This window comes from Pteronotus mesoamericanus, unplaced genomic scaffold, assembly GCF_021234165.1.
Source record: "Pteronotus mesoamericanus isolate MK-2021 breed Mesoamerican mustached bat unplaced genomic scaffold, CSHL_Meso_final scaffold_21, whole genome shotgun sequence".
In the NCBI taxonomy this organism is placed as follows: Eukaryota; Metazoa; Chordata; class Mammalia; order Chiroptera; family Mormoopidae; genus Pteronotus; species Pteronotus mesoamericanus.
In genome coordinates, this window is record NW_026555310.1 from 16,194,456 (window position 1) to 16,207,315 (window position 12,860).

The 12,860-nt window shown below is 40.9% G+C and overlaps 1 protein-coding gene across 2 annotated transcripts in view; it reads left to right on the top strand.

The window, feature by feature from the left end:
• The window catches only part of TMTC1 (transmembrane O-mannosyltransferase targeting cadherins 1), a 239,540-nt gene that overhangs the window by 160,447 nt on the left and 66,233 nt on the right, over positions 1-12,860 (top strand). For both annotated transcript variants that reach the window (XM_054591287.1, XM_054591288.1), the window contains 2 exons: positions 6,331-6,498; positions 12,576-12,689. In XM_054591287.1, coding sequence (XP_054447262.1) covers positions 6,331-6,498; positions 12,576-12,689 — 282 coding nt within the window. The remainder of the gene's footprint in view (positions 1-6,330; positions 6,499-12,575; positions 12,690-12,860) is intronic.

Genomic DNA, 12,860 nt, shown 5'->3' on the forward strand with positions numbered 1-12,860 from the left:
AATTGCCCTATAAATTAGACAGTTTGAGTCTGTCTGGACTTTGATAAAGTGGATTTCTTATGGTGTATTTACAGATCTAACCACATATTTTTAATGATTTATAGGGTACATTTTATTGATGTAATAGAGTGTAGCATACTAAATATTTGAGTACACTGATAGCTGTATTCAGTTCACAGAACACGTCCACATACAGTATTTCATTTACCTTAAGGCAGGCAATATAAAGAAATAATATAAACAAATAAGTCCTCATGCAGCTGAGGAAATCTGTGGCCACAGAATGCGTGAGTGGCGCAGAAGATCCAGTTCCAGACTCCTTATTCTGCAGTGGATTCCTTTTCCTCACTGTGAATCCCCAAACTGAAAGGCTGTCCCAGAACACATTTGTCTCACTGCCGTTGGTAGAGTCCTGGGGCCTTAGGACATTAATGCATTTAGAGGAGCTTTATATAGAGACATCTGTTTCCACCAGGAATACAAGCTTTACACATTTTCCGCCTTACACTCTAGGTAGCAGAAAATAACTCCCTAATAATGCTATTATTATAACATAATATTAATGTTATAATTTACTCTTTAGTATGTATCAACTAGTGTCCACAGTGTAAGATCATTTCCATTTACAAAATAAGAAAACAAAGAACTAGAGAACTTATGTATCTGAGATCAAACAACTGTACATGTCAGAACTGAGGTGCAAATCGGTTGTTTTATTTTACTTTATTTGTTTATTGTAGTCTTTTTCCATTGCCATTGAGGCCTCTTATACTCCCCCTCCCCCCAGGAATCACCACACTGTTGTCCATGTCCATGAGTCCTTTTTCCTCTTTGCTCAATTCCTCTACCCTCTAACCTCCCCTCCCCTCCTTAGCTGTCATCCTGCACTCCATCTATGAGTCTGTCTCTGTTTTCCTTGTTAGTTCAGTTTATTCATTAGGTTCCACATAGGAGTGAAATCATGTGTTATTTGTCTTTCTCTGACTGGCTTATTTCACTTAGCTTTCTGACTCCAGAGCCTTGTCTTCTTTATCACTATAGGTCTCATTGATTTTAGAATTGGTAGGTGAACTAGGAGCTTGAGGACACATCTCACCTTCAAAGAGGTAAAAGAGAATTAGGCAGTGCTCAGAAGGTGAAAACCATGACATTGTTCTCCCAGTTGTTCCCTGGTTATGCTGAGAAAAGAAGAGAAGAGACCTATTTCATGGAGAAGTAAATACGGAGAAACTTTCATACCTACCCTATATCTTTAGGATGGGGTACTAGGTAATACACAAGAGATACCTTTGCAGTCATTTTTAGAAAGTTAATACACTCTAACATTATGTTCAGTCTTCTGAGAAATTTCCCCATCCATGAAATATAAAGATAGAAGAACAAGGCAGGAATGGGAACACTAACGAGTCTTGGGTTACAGAAGCTGGTCCACTGACTTCTGGTGCCTCCCAGCTACAGAGTTAAGCAACTGTTCTGAGCTCAGCGTTCCAGGGCTTTACTGTTTAACCACTTTGGGTCAATATCCATGAGACTGGAATAAGATCTTACCATTGAATAATTTGCCATTTGGGGATTCAACAGATTAGAATGACGTTAACTAGGGATGTGTTTCATTTTAAATTATATAAAGTTAGGAATTCTAAAATTTTTAAATTTTATTTATGGATTTTAGAAAGAGAGGAAGGAAAAAAAGAGAGAAACATCAATTTGTTGTTCCACCTATTTATGAATTCATTGGTTGATTCTTGTATATGTCCTGACATAAGATCAAACCTGCCAACCTTGGTGTATCAGGACGCTCTAACCAATTGAGCATTCAAGCCAGGGCTAAAGTTAGGAATTTTTTAAAGTAATAAAATGGGAAGATTGTATCTGTCTTGTATCATTAATATGATAGATAAATTTATGGACACTTTCAGTGGGTTGTTTGAGCTCAGTGTTACAAGGTAGAATTTCTGTTCTGCTTAATAACAAAAAGATTGACTTTGCTGTATCTAATTAAACAAGAAGTGAAGCCATAGCAAATATCATAAAATACTTGGCCTGGCTATAGTGTTGATGGCTGCTTTCTTGCTACAAAAATAGAGTTGAGTAGCCCTGGCCTGTGTGGTTCAGTGGATTGAGTGCTGGCCTGGGAACCAAAGGGTTGCTAGATTGATTCCCAGTCACGGTACATGCCTGGGTTGTGGGTCAAGTCCCCAATAGGGGGCACTCAAGAGGCAACCACACATTGATGTTTCTCTCCCTCTCTTTCTCCCTCCCTTCCCTTCTCTCTAAAAATAAATAAATAAATAAATAAATAAAAATCTTCTTAAAAAATGAGTTAAGTTGAAAATACAGAAGACTTATTGTCTGAAAGATAGAAAATTGTCATTTTGGAGAGTGTATGGAAATGGAAATGGAAAGTATTATTCTGTTACCACTTACGAGCTTCTGGGCAAAGTTTGAGAAAGTACATTTGTACTATTTATACAATGCTTAATTGCTCACAAAGTTATCAGAGGTTTAAAATGTTTTTTTATTCTAATGTGAAAGTAAAAACATTGTTTATTTGCATTTCTTGTTTAGTTTGCTTTGAGTATGCATCATAAAAGTACGAAGAAGAGAGGCAAGTCTTTATTGTATTCACTGCACGCTGAGTAGCTTGTCAATAAATCACATTCAAATTGGAGTTAGCATCGGCCTGTGTACAAGTGATTAGCTCCATTCTCTGAGACAGCAGCGGTGCTCCTCAAGTGTGTTTTGAAAATGCATCTTGCTGCTGAGTTGAACCGAACATTCGGCAGCCAGAGTTTGGCTCTGGGTTCTCCAGGGTATGATTTTGTCAAGTAACAGCGGTGTGCACTGACTACTTTGTGCTCTATGTAGTGGTCTCTGGTCAGAGCCCAGCTTTTCCTTAACCAGATAAACCAGAGCAAACTCATGTCTAGTTTCATTTCTCTAGAGGCCAGAAAAACATGTAGTCTCTCATTTGATTGACGTTCCCCTTTGAAAAATAAGGACTTGCCCTGCCCCTAGCAATAGAAGGTAATTCTCACCCCTGCTGCTGAGATGTTTAAAGATGAAATGCCATAGTAGAGAAACATTTAATCTCTGTGATACAGTATTCAAGTTTATAAGAATGTGATACTCTCCAAGAAATTTGCAACCCTAAGTGGAGATTATTTTTATATATATATATATACACACACATATATATATATAAATAAATATATATATTTATATATAATCTAACATTTCTTTAAACCACATGTCTATACCATGATGTTGGAAAAAAATTATCCTTTTACTTGATACCTATCACTCAGCTTGTGCTGAGTGGAAAGGAATGGTGTTCCCCTTCATTTTGGTTTAGGTGGAGTAAAAACCTGTGGCCCGTGTGTGGAATCTGGCCTACCACCTGTTTTTATAAATAAATCTTATTGGAACACTGCCATGCCCTTCATTTACATGGTGTCTGTGGCTGCTTTCCTGCTACAAAAATAGAGTTGAGTAGGAAAGACAGAGGCCTTAAGGCTTAAAGTGCCTGATAGATTTATTCCTTGGCCCCTTCCAGGAAAGGCATGCTGACCCCTGGATTATAGCATAGTGTTAGGGCCATGGGTCTTCTGGTCTGACTCTATTACTAGCTCCTGGGTCTATGGGCAAGTTATTTAACTGCTACAAGCTTTAATTTCTTCATTTAAGAAATGAAACATACGGAGGGTTGAGTGTTTAAATCAGATAATACATTTAAAACCAGCACTGCCCTTGTCCCATTATGCTGTAAATAGTCCCCTACGAAGTACAATACTTAGTGCCTGGCACATAGGAAGCACTCAAGGAACATACATGCATATAAGATAGCTAATTATTTTTGCTATCTTTGTTACTCCTTCCTGTCTTCTGCGCCTTTGTGGCCATCGATCCGGAGCTGTCAGAATCTTAGTGTTTTCCTTCCCCGCTGCTCTGCCAGATGGCAGCTCTGTTTCCCTCACAGAGACAGAAAGCAGCGATTTAGACTTCATGAGTGGAGCGGTTGGGAAGGAAGGAGGTGAAGCTGTGCGATAAGGTGTGAGGGACACAGGAACCAGCCGTTAGGTCTAAACTCCAGCAACAGGACAGCATGTGGAGCGTGGGCTCTGGAATCTGAAATTCCCAGCTCTCTCTGCTCTACTATGTCAGAGCTGTATGGCCTAATTCCACAAATCAGTTCACCTTCCTCTTCTCTTTCTGAAGGAAGGCTTGAGAAGACAGCCACCCCTGCAGAGGTGGGCACCCGTATGGCGCGCCCTTCTGCACTTTAGAGCTTTGTTCACAGGCCACCTTTTCTCCAAGGCCTTCTCTGACCATCACCTGTATTAAATCTCAACTTCCTCCCTACCTTAGTCTCCCTCTGTCACTTTTCTGCTGGATTTCGTTTTTCCATCCAACATGTCATACCTCTCTAAGTGACATACTCTTTATTTGCTTATCAGCTGTTTCTCCCTACCCATGGTCAGCGTCACAATAGCAATCACTCTGTTTTATTCACTGATCTGTTCTTGGTGCCTGTAACAATGTTGGATATGTAATCAGTGTTTATTAAATATCTGGTGAATGAAAGAATGGAGCGTGGAAGGCCTTCATTTGGCCAGAGAAGCACCCGGCTTAGTCAGGGTTTGGGATCTCGCTAGGGCTGAAGGAGTAAATGGCAAGCTGCCTTGTGAATTTCAGCTGCCATGGTGCCACTAATGACATCAGCATGATCAGTTGTACAAAAATGGGAGATTTTTAGAAAATCTTAATACCTTTAAGACCAAACATGAAGAGCTGTGGAAAGTCGAAAGTGGGTTTCTTGTTTTTGTCTGTTTGTTTGTTTTTTGCACTAGTGACTGTGTTCTGGCATTTACCGGGCTCTGCAAGGTGCTTGTGGCAATCAAATGCAGTGATTGGGATGGGCTTCTTTGGCTCAAACTATTATCCCCCAGTGGTGAATGATGTGGTGATTCCCTTTAGCCAAACAGTGAACCCTAAAATTCTAGGGAACTTGACCAATCAACTTTTGGGACTTGAACTATGGAATTAGAGCTCTAACTTGAATTGATTGCCAGTGTCTCCAAGTCAGGAACCTCAAATTCCTTCCTCTTGTTTTTCTACCTTTGATACTAAAGCACAGACATTTAGGCAAAAAGAAGGAAAGTGGAGAGATGTTTCTTTTATAGGTGATGTGTTAGAAATGAGAATGTTAAAGTGTTTCCTTTTACAAAACCAACCTCCTTCACTAGACTGTGGTTCTTTGAGGGTGACATCCCTGTTTTGTTCATAATTGTATTTGTAGTGATGTGCGTATTACCAGTCACATAATAGAGAGCAAATGAATAAATAATGAACAAGTAAGCAGGCTATATCAATTTGGGGTTTTGTATAGCATTAATAGTCTGACTAATGTAGGATTTATTTACACAAGCTTGTATTATTCTTAAAATATCCTATAATAATTTATAGTTATTATCTTTGGAATGAAGTGGATTTTTATTAAAATGCACATAGCAATAATGGGTACAACTAAAAGTGTGAGTTTTTCTGAGGCCATCAGGTAAGAAGCATCCCTGTGGATGTGTAGATGATGTTGGGAGCCATGTTCTGTCCACCAAACCAAAGGCTTTTAGAGACATGATTTCAACATGTCAAAATTCCACTCTGATAGCATAATGGGTTCTTCATGTCTGTTTGGAAAGCTGAGCCAGTGTCAGCAAGAGTATCGTATCCATACAGCTTGTCTGTGATAAGCTCCCAGCTACAAGGCTCAGGAGTTGGCCTGTCAGGTAGATTTTTCTTCAGCTTAAGGACTTGAATGACCAGATAGCACATACTAGGTGACACGTCCCTGGAGAGAGAGACCAATGGCCCTTGGTGACCAGCATCCTTCTACCTGATAGGGAACTCTCAGGCACTGTCTCCCACAAAGTTGTCATGGGACTTGCTGTAGCACGGAGTCCACATTTGGACACACAGTGCCAGTAGCATGATGCACTGCCAGTAACATGAAAGATTAAGAGTTAGAGAGCCCGTTCAGGACCCAAGAACAAGCATGAGGGACTTTTCATGATGCCTGAGCTGCTGAGATCCAAGGCAGTGTGAGCCTACAAGAGGAACCTGTTCTCTACACTGAGGCCCAAGGATAGCCAATGTGCTGATGCAACTGAAAGGACCAACACGTAGATGTTGTATGGAGACAAGGAAGCTTATATCTGCTGTTTCTCTCTCACAGGACAAGCTTCACTTGAAAGTTAGCCGTATGGGATAGAATGCTCAGGGGAACTCCATTGCACCCCCAAAGTAATCCTGCTTCCCCACCCTGTTTTCCAGTATGGGCTACTGCATCCTCTTCGTGCACGGACTGAACAAGCTCTGCTCTTGGCTAAACCGGTGTGGGGCCACCACGCTGACAGTGTCCACCGTGCTGCTGCTGCTGCTTTTTTCTTGGAAAACTGTGAAGCAGAATGAAATCTGGCTGTCAAGAGAGTCCTTATTCAGGTACGATCAGATGGATCAGAGTGATCTCTTCCCATTTATTTTTGTGCTTACATATTTGTTTGCAAACAAATGAGCTGACATGGGTCTAACCACATTTATTAATCCAGAAAAAAAAATTTTAGTGACATTTTAAATGGAAGATACAATTTCATTTTGCTTTCACTTTGATATATTTTTAAAAATGATATTATATAAAGTTTTACAGGAGCTCGTGTTAAGTGAATTTATGTAAATAAGGTTCATGGGAAGGTTTTGGAGTCTTCATGATCAGCAGGGCTATAAAATCAACTCTAAACACACGGAAAATGGTAGCCTAAATTCACTGTTCAGGCAAGTGAATGGGAAAGGTGAGCATACAACAAGAAGGAAAAGAAATGCAATACATTTTCTTTAAATATTCTGGAATACTAAGTTGTAATCTGTGATCTAGTTGCTTTATTTTAAATGTTAATTAGGAACAAGGAAATGGAAGACCTTTTCATCTTCTGGTAAGTTATTATGTGATGTGGAAGCCGTTTCTGAATATAACAATGTCAAATTATAGCCCTAAACCTGTCATAAAGTGTAAACACTCTTTGGGACTATAGCTCGTCATACTGTGTTCCTGGGCTTAGTCTGTCTCCCTAATGCCATAGTGTTGGTGACCTTCACCTTTGCTCCCCGGTCACTACTGCACTTAGCACCCCAACAGTATTTTCCCCAGGCATCCCAGCCTGTGCCCCCTTCTAGCTTCTATCCTGACTTAGGATACAATTGGCCACCTCAGTCAACACGGTTTTTACTAGGTTCCCTGCTCAGCTGGTGCCCACCTCTTATTCTTCTGAGGCAAACAACTGAAGCAGAATTGGGGCGCTCGGGGAAAAAGGGGTAAATATTGGAAGAACGTGAGAAAGTGCACTGAACTGAAGGGTGGGTAGAGGACCTGGGATGTAGCAGACAGGAACCAGGCATCTGGATTGTCTGTCTTGAGCAGTCGTGCACTCTCATGGGAACACATGGGCAAACTTATACCAGTTTTTTTTTTTTCCTATTTTCACGTCAAAGTCCTGGGGAAAATAAAGTCCTGTGGCTGAGCTTGAGTTTAGGTCATGTGCCTGCCCCTTGTCCCCACAAGGGCACGGAGATGACTGATCTGGCCAAAGAAGCTTCTCTGACTTCCGTGGGACAAGGTAGGGCAGGCAGAACACCTTGGTGTCCTACTGAGACTTCACAGAGGGAGACGAGAGAGAATTCCCCACTGGGAATCCAAGTCCTGCAAGAGGGGCACAGACTCGGGGCTGCCAACAATGAGGGAGCCGGTGAATAAATAAATGAGTTGAATGAATGGACAACAAAATATGACAAATTTTCACTGCACGCCTCTGCTATTTTAAAATCATGTATCGGATTCTACTACTGGGCAATGTAACTTTTTAATAGAAAAAAGTAGTCTCTCACGCATATCTTATTAGTTTATTTGTTACTGCTACATCACTGCCTTCATCGGTATTTCAGTGGATACTGCAGGGTCCTGCAGCCACGTAAGGTGTTTTGTGTGGATTTGATTTTATTTAAAAAAATTTTTTTTTCACTTTTCAGCTTCAGATCCTTTTCATTGTCTGTCATACCCCTCTGCCTTCAGTGCCGTTCTCCCACCCCACAGGAGACTTGTTCCCTCCTACTCCCCAGGGCTGAGGTCATTCTGTAAACACACTGCGTTGAAGTTCAGGAATATGACTTCCTCCTAGGCTTTTTTTTTTTTTTTTTTTTTTTTACTTCCAGTAGTGATTACTTTAATGAGAAACTTTGAAATGGTTCTGCCCTCTGTTAAATCCCTGCGTGAATAAAGGTACTAACAGCAGTTGTATCCTCTAATGATTTTTACTGCTTAATAGGAGCAACTTTGGGGATGGATTTTGGCAGGCAGCAGTTTATTTCAAGGATAACAAGTTAGTGTTCAAACTCTCTACAGTTGATGCCAGAAATTTTTTTTTTAAGTTCATTGACCTTACATCCACAAGCTTCTTTTCTTTTACATGGAAGTATATAGTAAGTGAACAGTTGATTACTGAAACACAGCCATTCCACATATGTGCTTAGAGAGGCTTTGTGCCCCGAGAGACCTTTAGTTATCAAATGGAATTTTGTGTAATGTGCAAATCAAAGCTATAGATAGTTTTTTAAAAAAATTTTGCTGGTTATAATTTATCTATGTCCTAAGAAAACTTTTAAGAATCTGAGACTTTAAGAATATTCTTTTTCCATCAAAACCAGATGTTTGTATATATTCATCTGTGCTGAGTAATATTCAGATAAATTAAACAGACATTTACCAACAATCTATGAGGCAAGATAGGCTTAGCGGTTGAGCGTGAGGTCTGGATATAGGCTTCCTGGCTCCACTCCAAGTTCCCCCACTTAATAACTATGTGACCTTGGGCAAGTGACTTAACCATACCTGCCACACCCCAATCTTTGAAATACTTGGAAAGACAGAGACAACATGTTTTCTTTTGCATCTACCTCAGGGTCTCTCTGAACCCCATTCGTTAACTGTTTAAGTGAACCGTAGAATTTATGGCCTAGATCACCCTCCCCCTCCACAGAAAACGTTTATCTTTCCTTCCCTCAAAATTGCTGAGCCAGAGAGATCAGCAGACTTTCCAGGACAGAGACTGTAAAGCAGTGATTGGCAAATTCTTTTGTAAAGGTTCAGATAGTAAACATGTCAGGCTTTGTGGACTGTGCATTTGCTTTTGCAACTATTCCACTCTGCCATTGTCTCAAGAAGGAGACCAAAAAGATAATAAGTAAACACTTGGATGCTTCTGTGGACCACAAGGCCATAGTTTGCTTACCAATGATAAAAAACGTTGTGAAAGTGAAATTCTAAAGTTACTAGTATCTTGTGGTACCATTTTGGTTGGGAATCAGATATCGGTCAACTCCAGGAACAATTCTAACCATATATTGACCTTGGTTGAAATCTCTCCTCAATAACTTACTAGGTCTATAACCTTAAAAAAAAGGTCTTAATCTCTCTGAGCTTCAATTTCCTCATCTGTAATATAGGAGATACATTAATATTTCTTATCTGATAGGTTATTGAAGGGATAAAATGAGATAATCTATGGAAATGGGTGCTTAGTCCAGCACTTGATTCAAGGTGAGCATTCCTTCAGGACTAGCCATCCTAAATATGGAATTATGGGGCCTCATAATTCCAAAGGTTAAAACAGGGTCAGACTTGAGAATAAACACAAATTCTTCTTACTTATCTTTCCTGTTAACCTTTGGTTGACTACCATGCATTTTTTAAAAATGCTTGTTATCTAATCAGGAATTTAGGCATGGTTCTCCAGATCTGTTGTCCAGTGATGCCAACAAAACTAATTGATGTTCTACAGATACGGAGTTATGCTCTATATAAGTGGCTTTTGTTATTTCCATTATTTTTTCAAGTTGTTTGCAAATGAGGGGTGTGAGGGAGAAATGCAAAGTGCATGAAAATTGAGATCCTGAGTTAAAAAAGAGAAGTTTTTCATAGTCATTGTTGTAATTATTAATAGGGTTTGGGACCCAGCTGTATAATTTATGAATGCTGCATTTCCTTGTGGAGTAAATGTGTGCAAAGCTGCATGTTTCCATTGAAACAGTTGCAAGTATGAAATCATAGCACCAAGAAGGCAAGTGTTGGAGTCTCACCCCGGTGGGAAAAGCAACCTGACCTGGCCGGTTAGAGCAGCACGGAAAGTTTTGCCTTTGGCCAGTTGTTTGACTTTTTTTTTTTTTTTTTTTTTGGTAATAAAATGTTCATTGTAAAATGAGAGGCTGGAAAAATACAGCAGAAAATAAAAACACAGAGAGAACATAAAGGTCAAAAACAACAATGGGAGAAGCAGCATGTTCTAGGACTTCAGTTACTCCAACCACGTCAGCTTGCCTGTTATGAATATTATTACTTCCTCTTGCCATCGCTGCACAATGCCCTGACCTCGGGAAGGAACGTGTTTCCTCAGGCCTAATTGCCTGTTCCTCTGTGACACATAAATTAGAACAACCGTGCTAATCACACAGAGAGAAGGATCAATTCCAATACATATGCCCGTTATAGTAATGCTGAAATCAACGTTATCTCTAAAACCTACCTGTTACCGTGAACTATTTAGCTCTGGATAGAAATTTTCCTGGAAAGAAAAATCAGCAATTTTCCTGGAAAGAAATTGGATCTGTTTTGTAAGCCGTTACTGTCACACTGACCCAGATCCTGCTTCTGTGACTAAATTCCCTTTGGGTCATGTCCATTTTAAATATTATATTAAAATCCTAGCTCTGTGTGTCAGCTGGCGGGCCTCACCACAGGAAGTTTACAGGAACCTGTGCTTTCACTGGACCAACCCAGTGTCAGCCTTCGTAAACCTTTCCCCAGAGAGGAGAGCATTCCCCCAGTCTCCTCCCTGGGGGTCCAATCCTGGTGCCCACATTCAGAACTTTACATGGGGAAGGAACGGGGGGAGCCCCCATGTTCAGAGTCCAGAATTTCACTTACCTTACCTTTGAAGTGCAGCTCCTGCCCTGGCTTCAGCTGTGCGCGTTGTTCCCCAGCGAGCGCAGGAGCTCTCCAATTCAGCTCCCCTAGAGAGGGCACCTCCTGCCTTCTGCTCGGATGGGGAAAGAATAGTTTCAAAAAGTCACCCAGATATGCAGGGAAGGAAGAGGATCAGGAGTCTAACTGCTCCTCATACAAATTTATGGTCAATCTGTTTTCAGCCTCACCCTACCACAAAAAATAACAATAAAAGTAATCCTAGCTACCCGCAGTACCTTTGAAGTCACCGAAGCAGCCATATAAAAGCTGGGCCCCTGCTGCTTTTTGATGATCTACCTGTAGCTTTTGGGTCGGTCCCTGGCCTCCGGCATTCCCGGTAAACTCTTCCTGGAGAGTTCCCCCAGCCTCTGGCAAGTGGACTTTAAAGGAGGGGCGTTTTGCTGGTTTGAGGAGCTGTTGCAACAAAAGTTCAGCAAAGGTGCAGTGCCCTAGCATATTCCCCCAACAGGTGTTAACGTAGTGTGTAAAATTCCCCTAGTACTCTTATCTTTAAATTAAAAAATAAACAAAACTACCTTATCTGAAAGAGATGGTACATTGAAGCATAATTGCCCAGAAACTAGGTTGTCATTCTTTCTCCTTCCTCTCTGTCATTAACTGTCTTCCTCCTGCATTTAATCCATGTAAGTTCTGGAGCCTTTTCTCCACACAGCGCTCAAACCCATCCACTTTCATCATTCCCCCTGCCACTGCCTCCTTGCAGGTGACAGAACAGGGACTTCAGAACCAAACTCCTTGGGTCAGGATCCCATATGTGCCACTTGCCGGCTGTCTGACCTTGTGCAGGTTAATTTTGTGAGGCAGCACAAGTGACAGACAGGTCCTCTTCTGCTCCCACCCACTCCTGTATCATCCTCAAAGGTTTGCCGTCACCCTGTGGGGGTTCCCCAGATATTTTGTTACGGCACCCCAAGCAGGAGAATAAGTGACCGTATGAGCAAGGGTCTTACCCTTTCTGAGCAAAACCTCATTTCCTGTAGAATAAATTATACCTGCGTTTATTTATTTTTTTTAATTGCTCAGAGTTAATCCATAGAAAGTGTTCATGTTCATGGAAAATCAGTAAGGAGACAAGTCTATAGTCATTCCTTCTATGATGTTGAACTTTTATAGACAATCTCAAATTTTTTTTTTTAAGAAAAGGGAGACTGTAAGTGAATGAAGGAAGCAAGGAAGGAACAAATTGAGTTAGTGCCCTGAGCATGCCGGCTTTTTCTCCAGTGATTCATCTTACCAGGTCCGGCCACCTCTGCTTCATAGGCAGTTAGCATGATTGGTTGTGCACAGCTGTGCCTGCCTTCATTGTTTCCCATCAAAGCATGTTTAGTAATTCATATAGTTCACAAATTTTGGAAGACTTGACTTAAAGGGTGCAATGGACTTTTCAAATGCAGGGGCATGAAACTGTTAGTAAAATATGAAGGAAACTGACAACATTCCTAAGCAGTGCTCTCAGTTTTTCTTTGTTTTTTTAATTTATTAATTTTAGGTCTGGAGTTCAAACCCTGCCCCACAATGCCAAGGTTCACTACAACTACGCCAATTTCCTCAAAGACCAAGGTCGGAACAGGGAAGCGATCTACCACTACAGAACAGCCCTCAAGTAAGCGCCATGCGTCATGTGGGTGTTGCTGTTGGGTTTCACTCACCCCTCCCCATATGTGGGGGGTTGGTTTCTTTTTGGTGGCCATGAACATCTTTTAGATATGGTATAGACCTTGGGTTCTGAGTCTTTTGGCTCAGTGCTCAAATCTGTTATTAGTACGGTAACTCC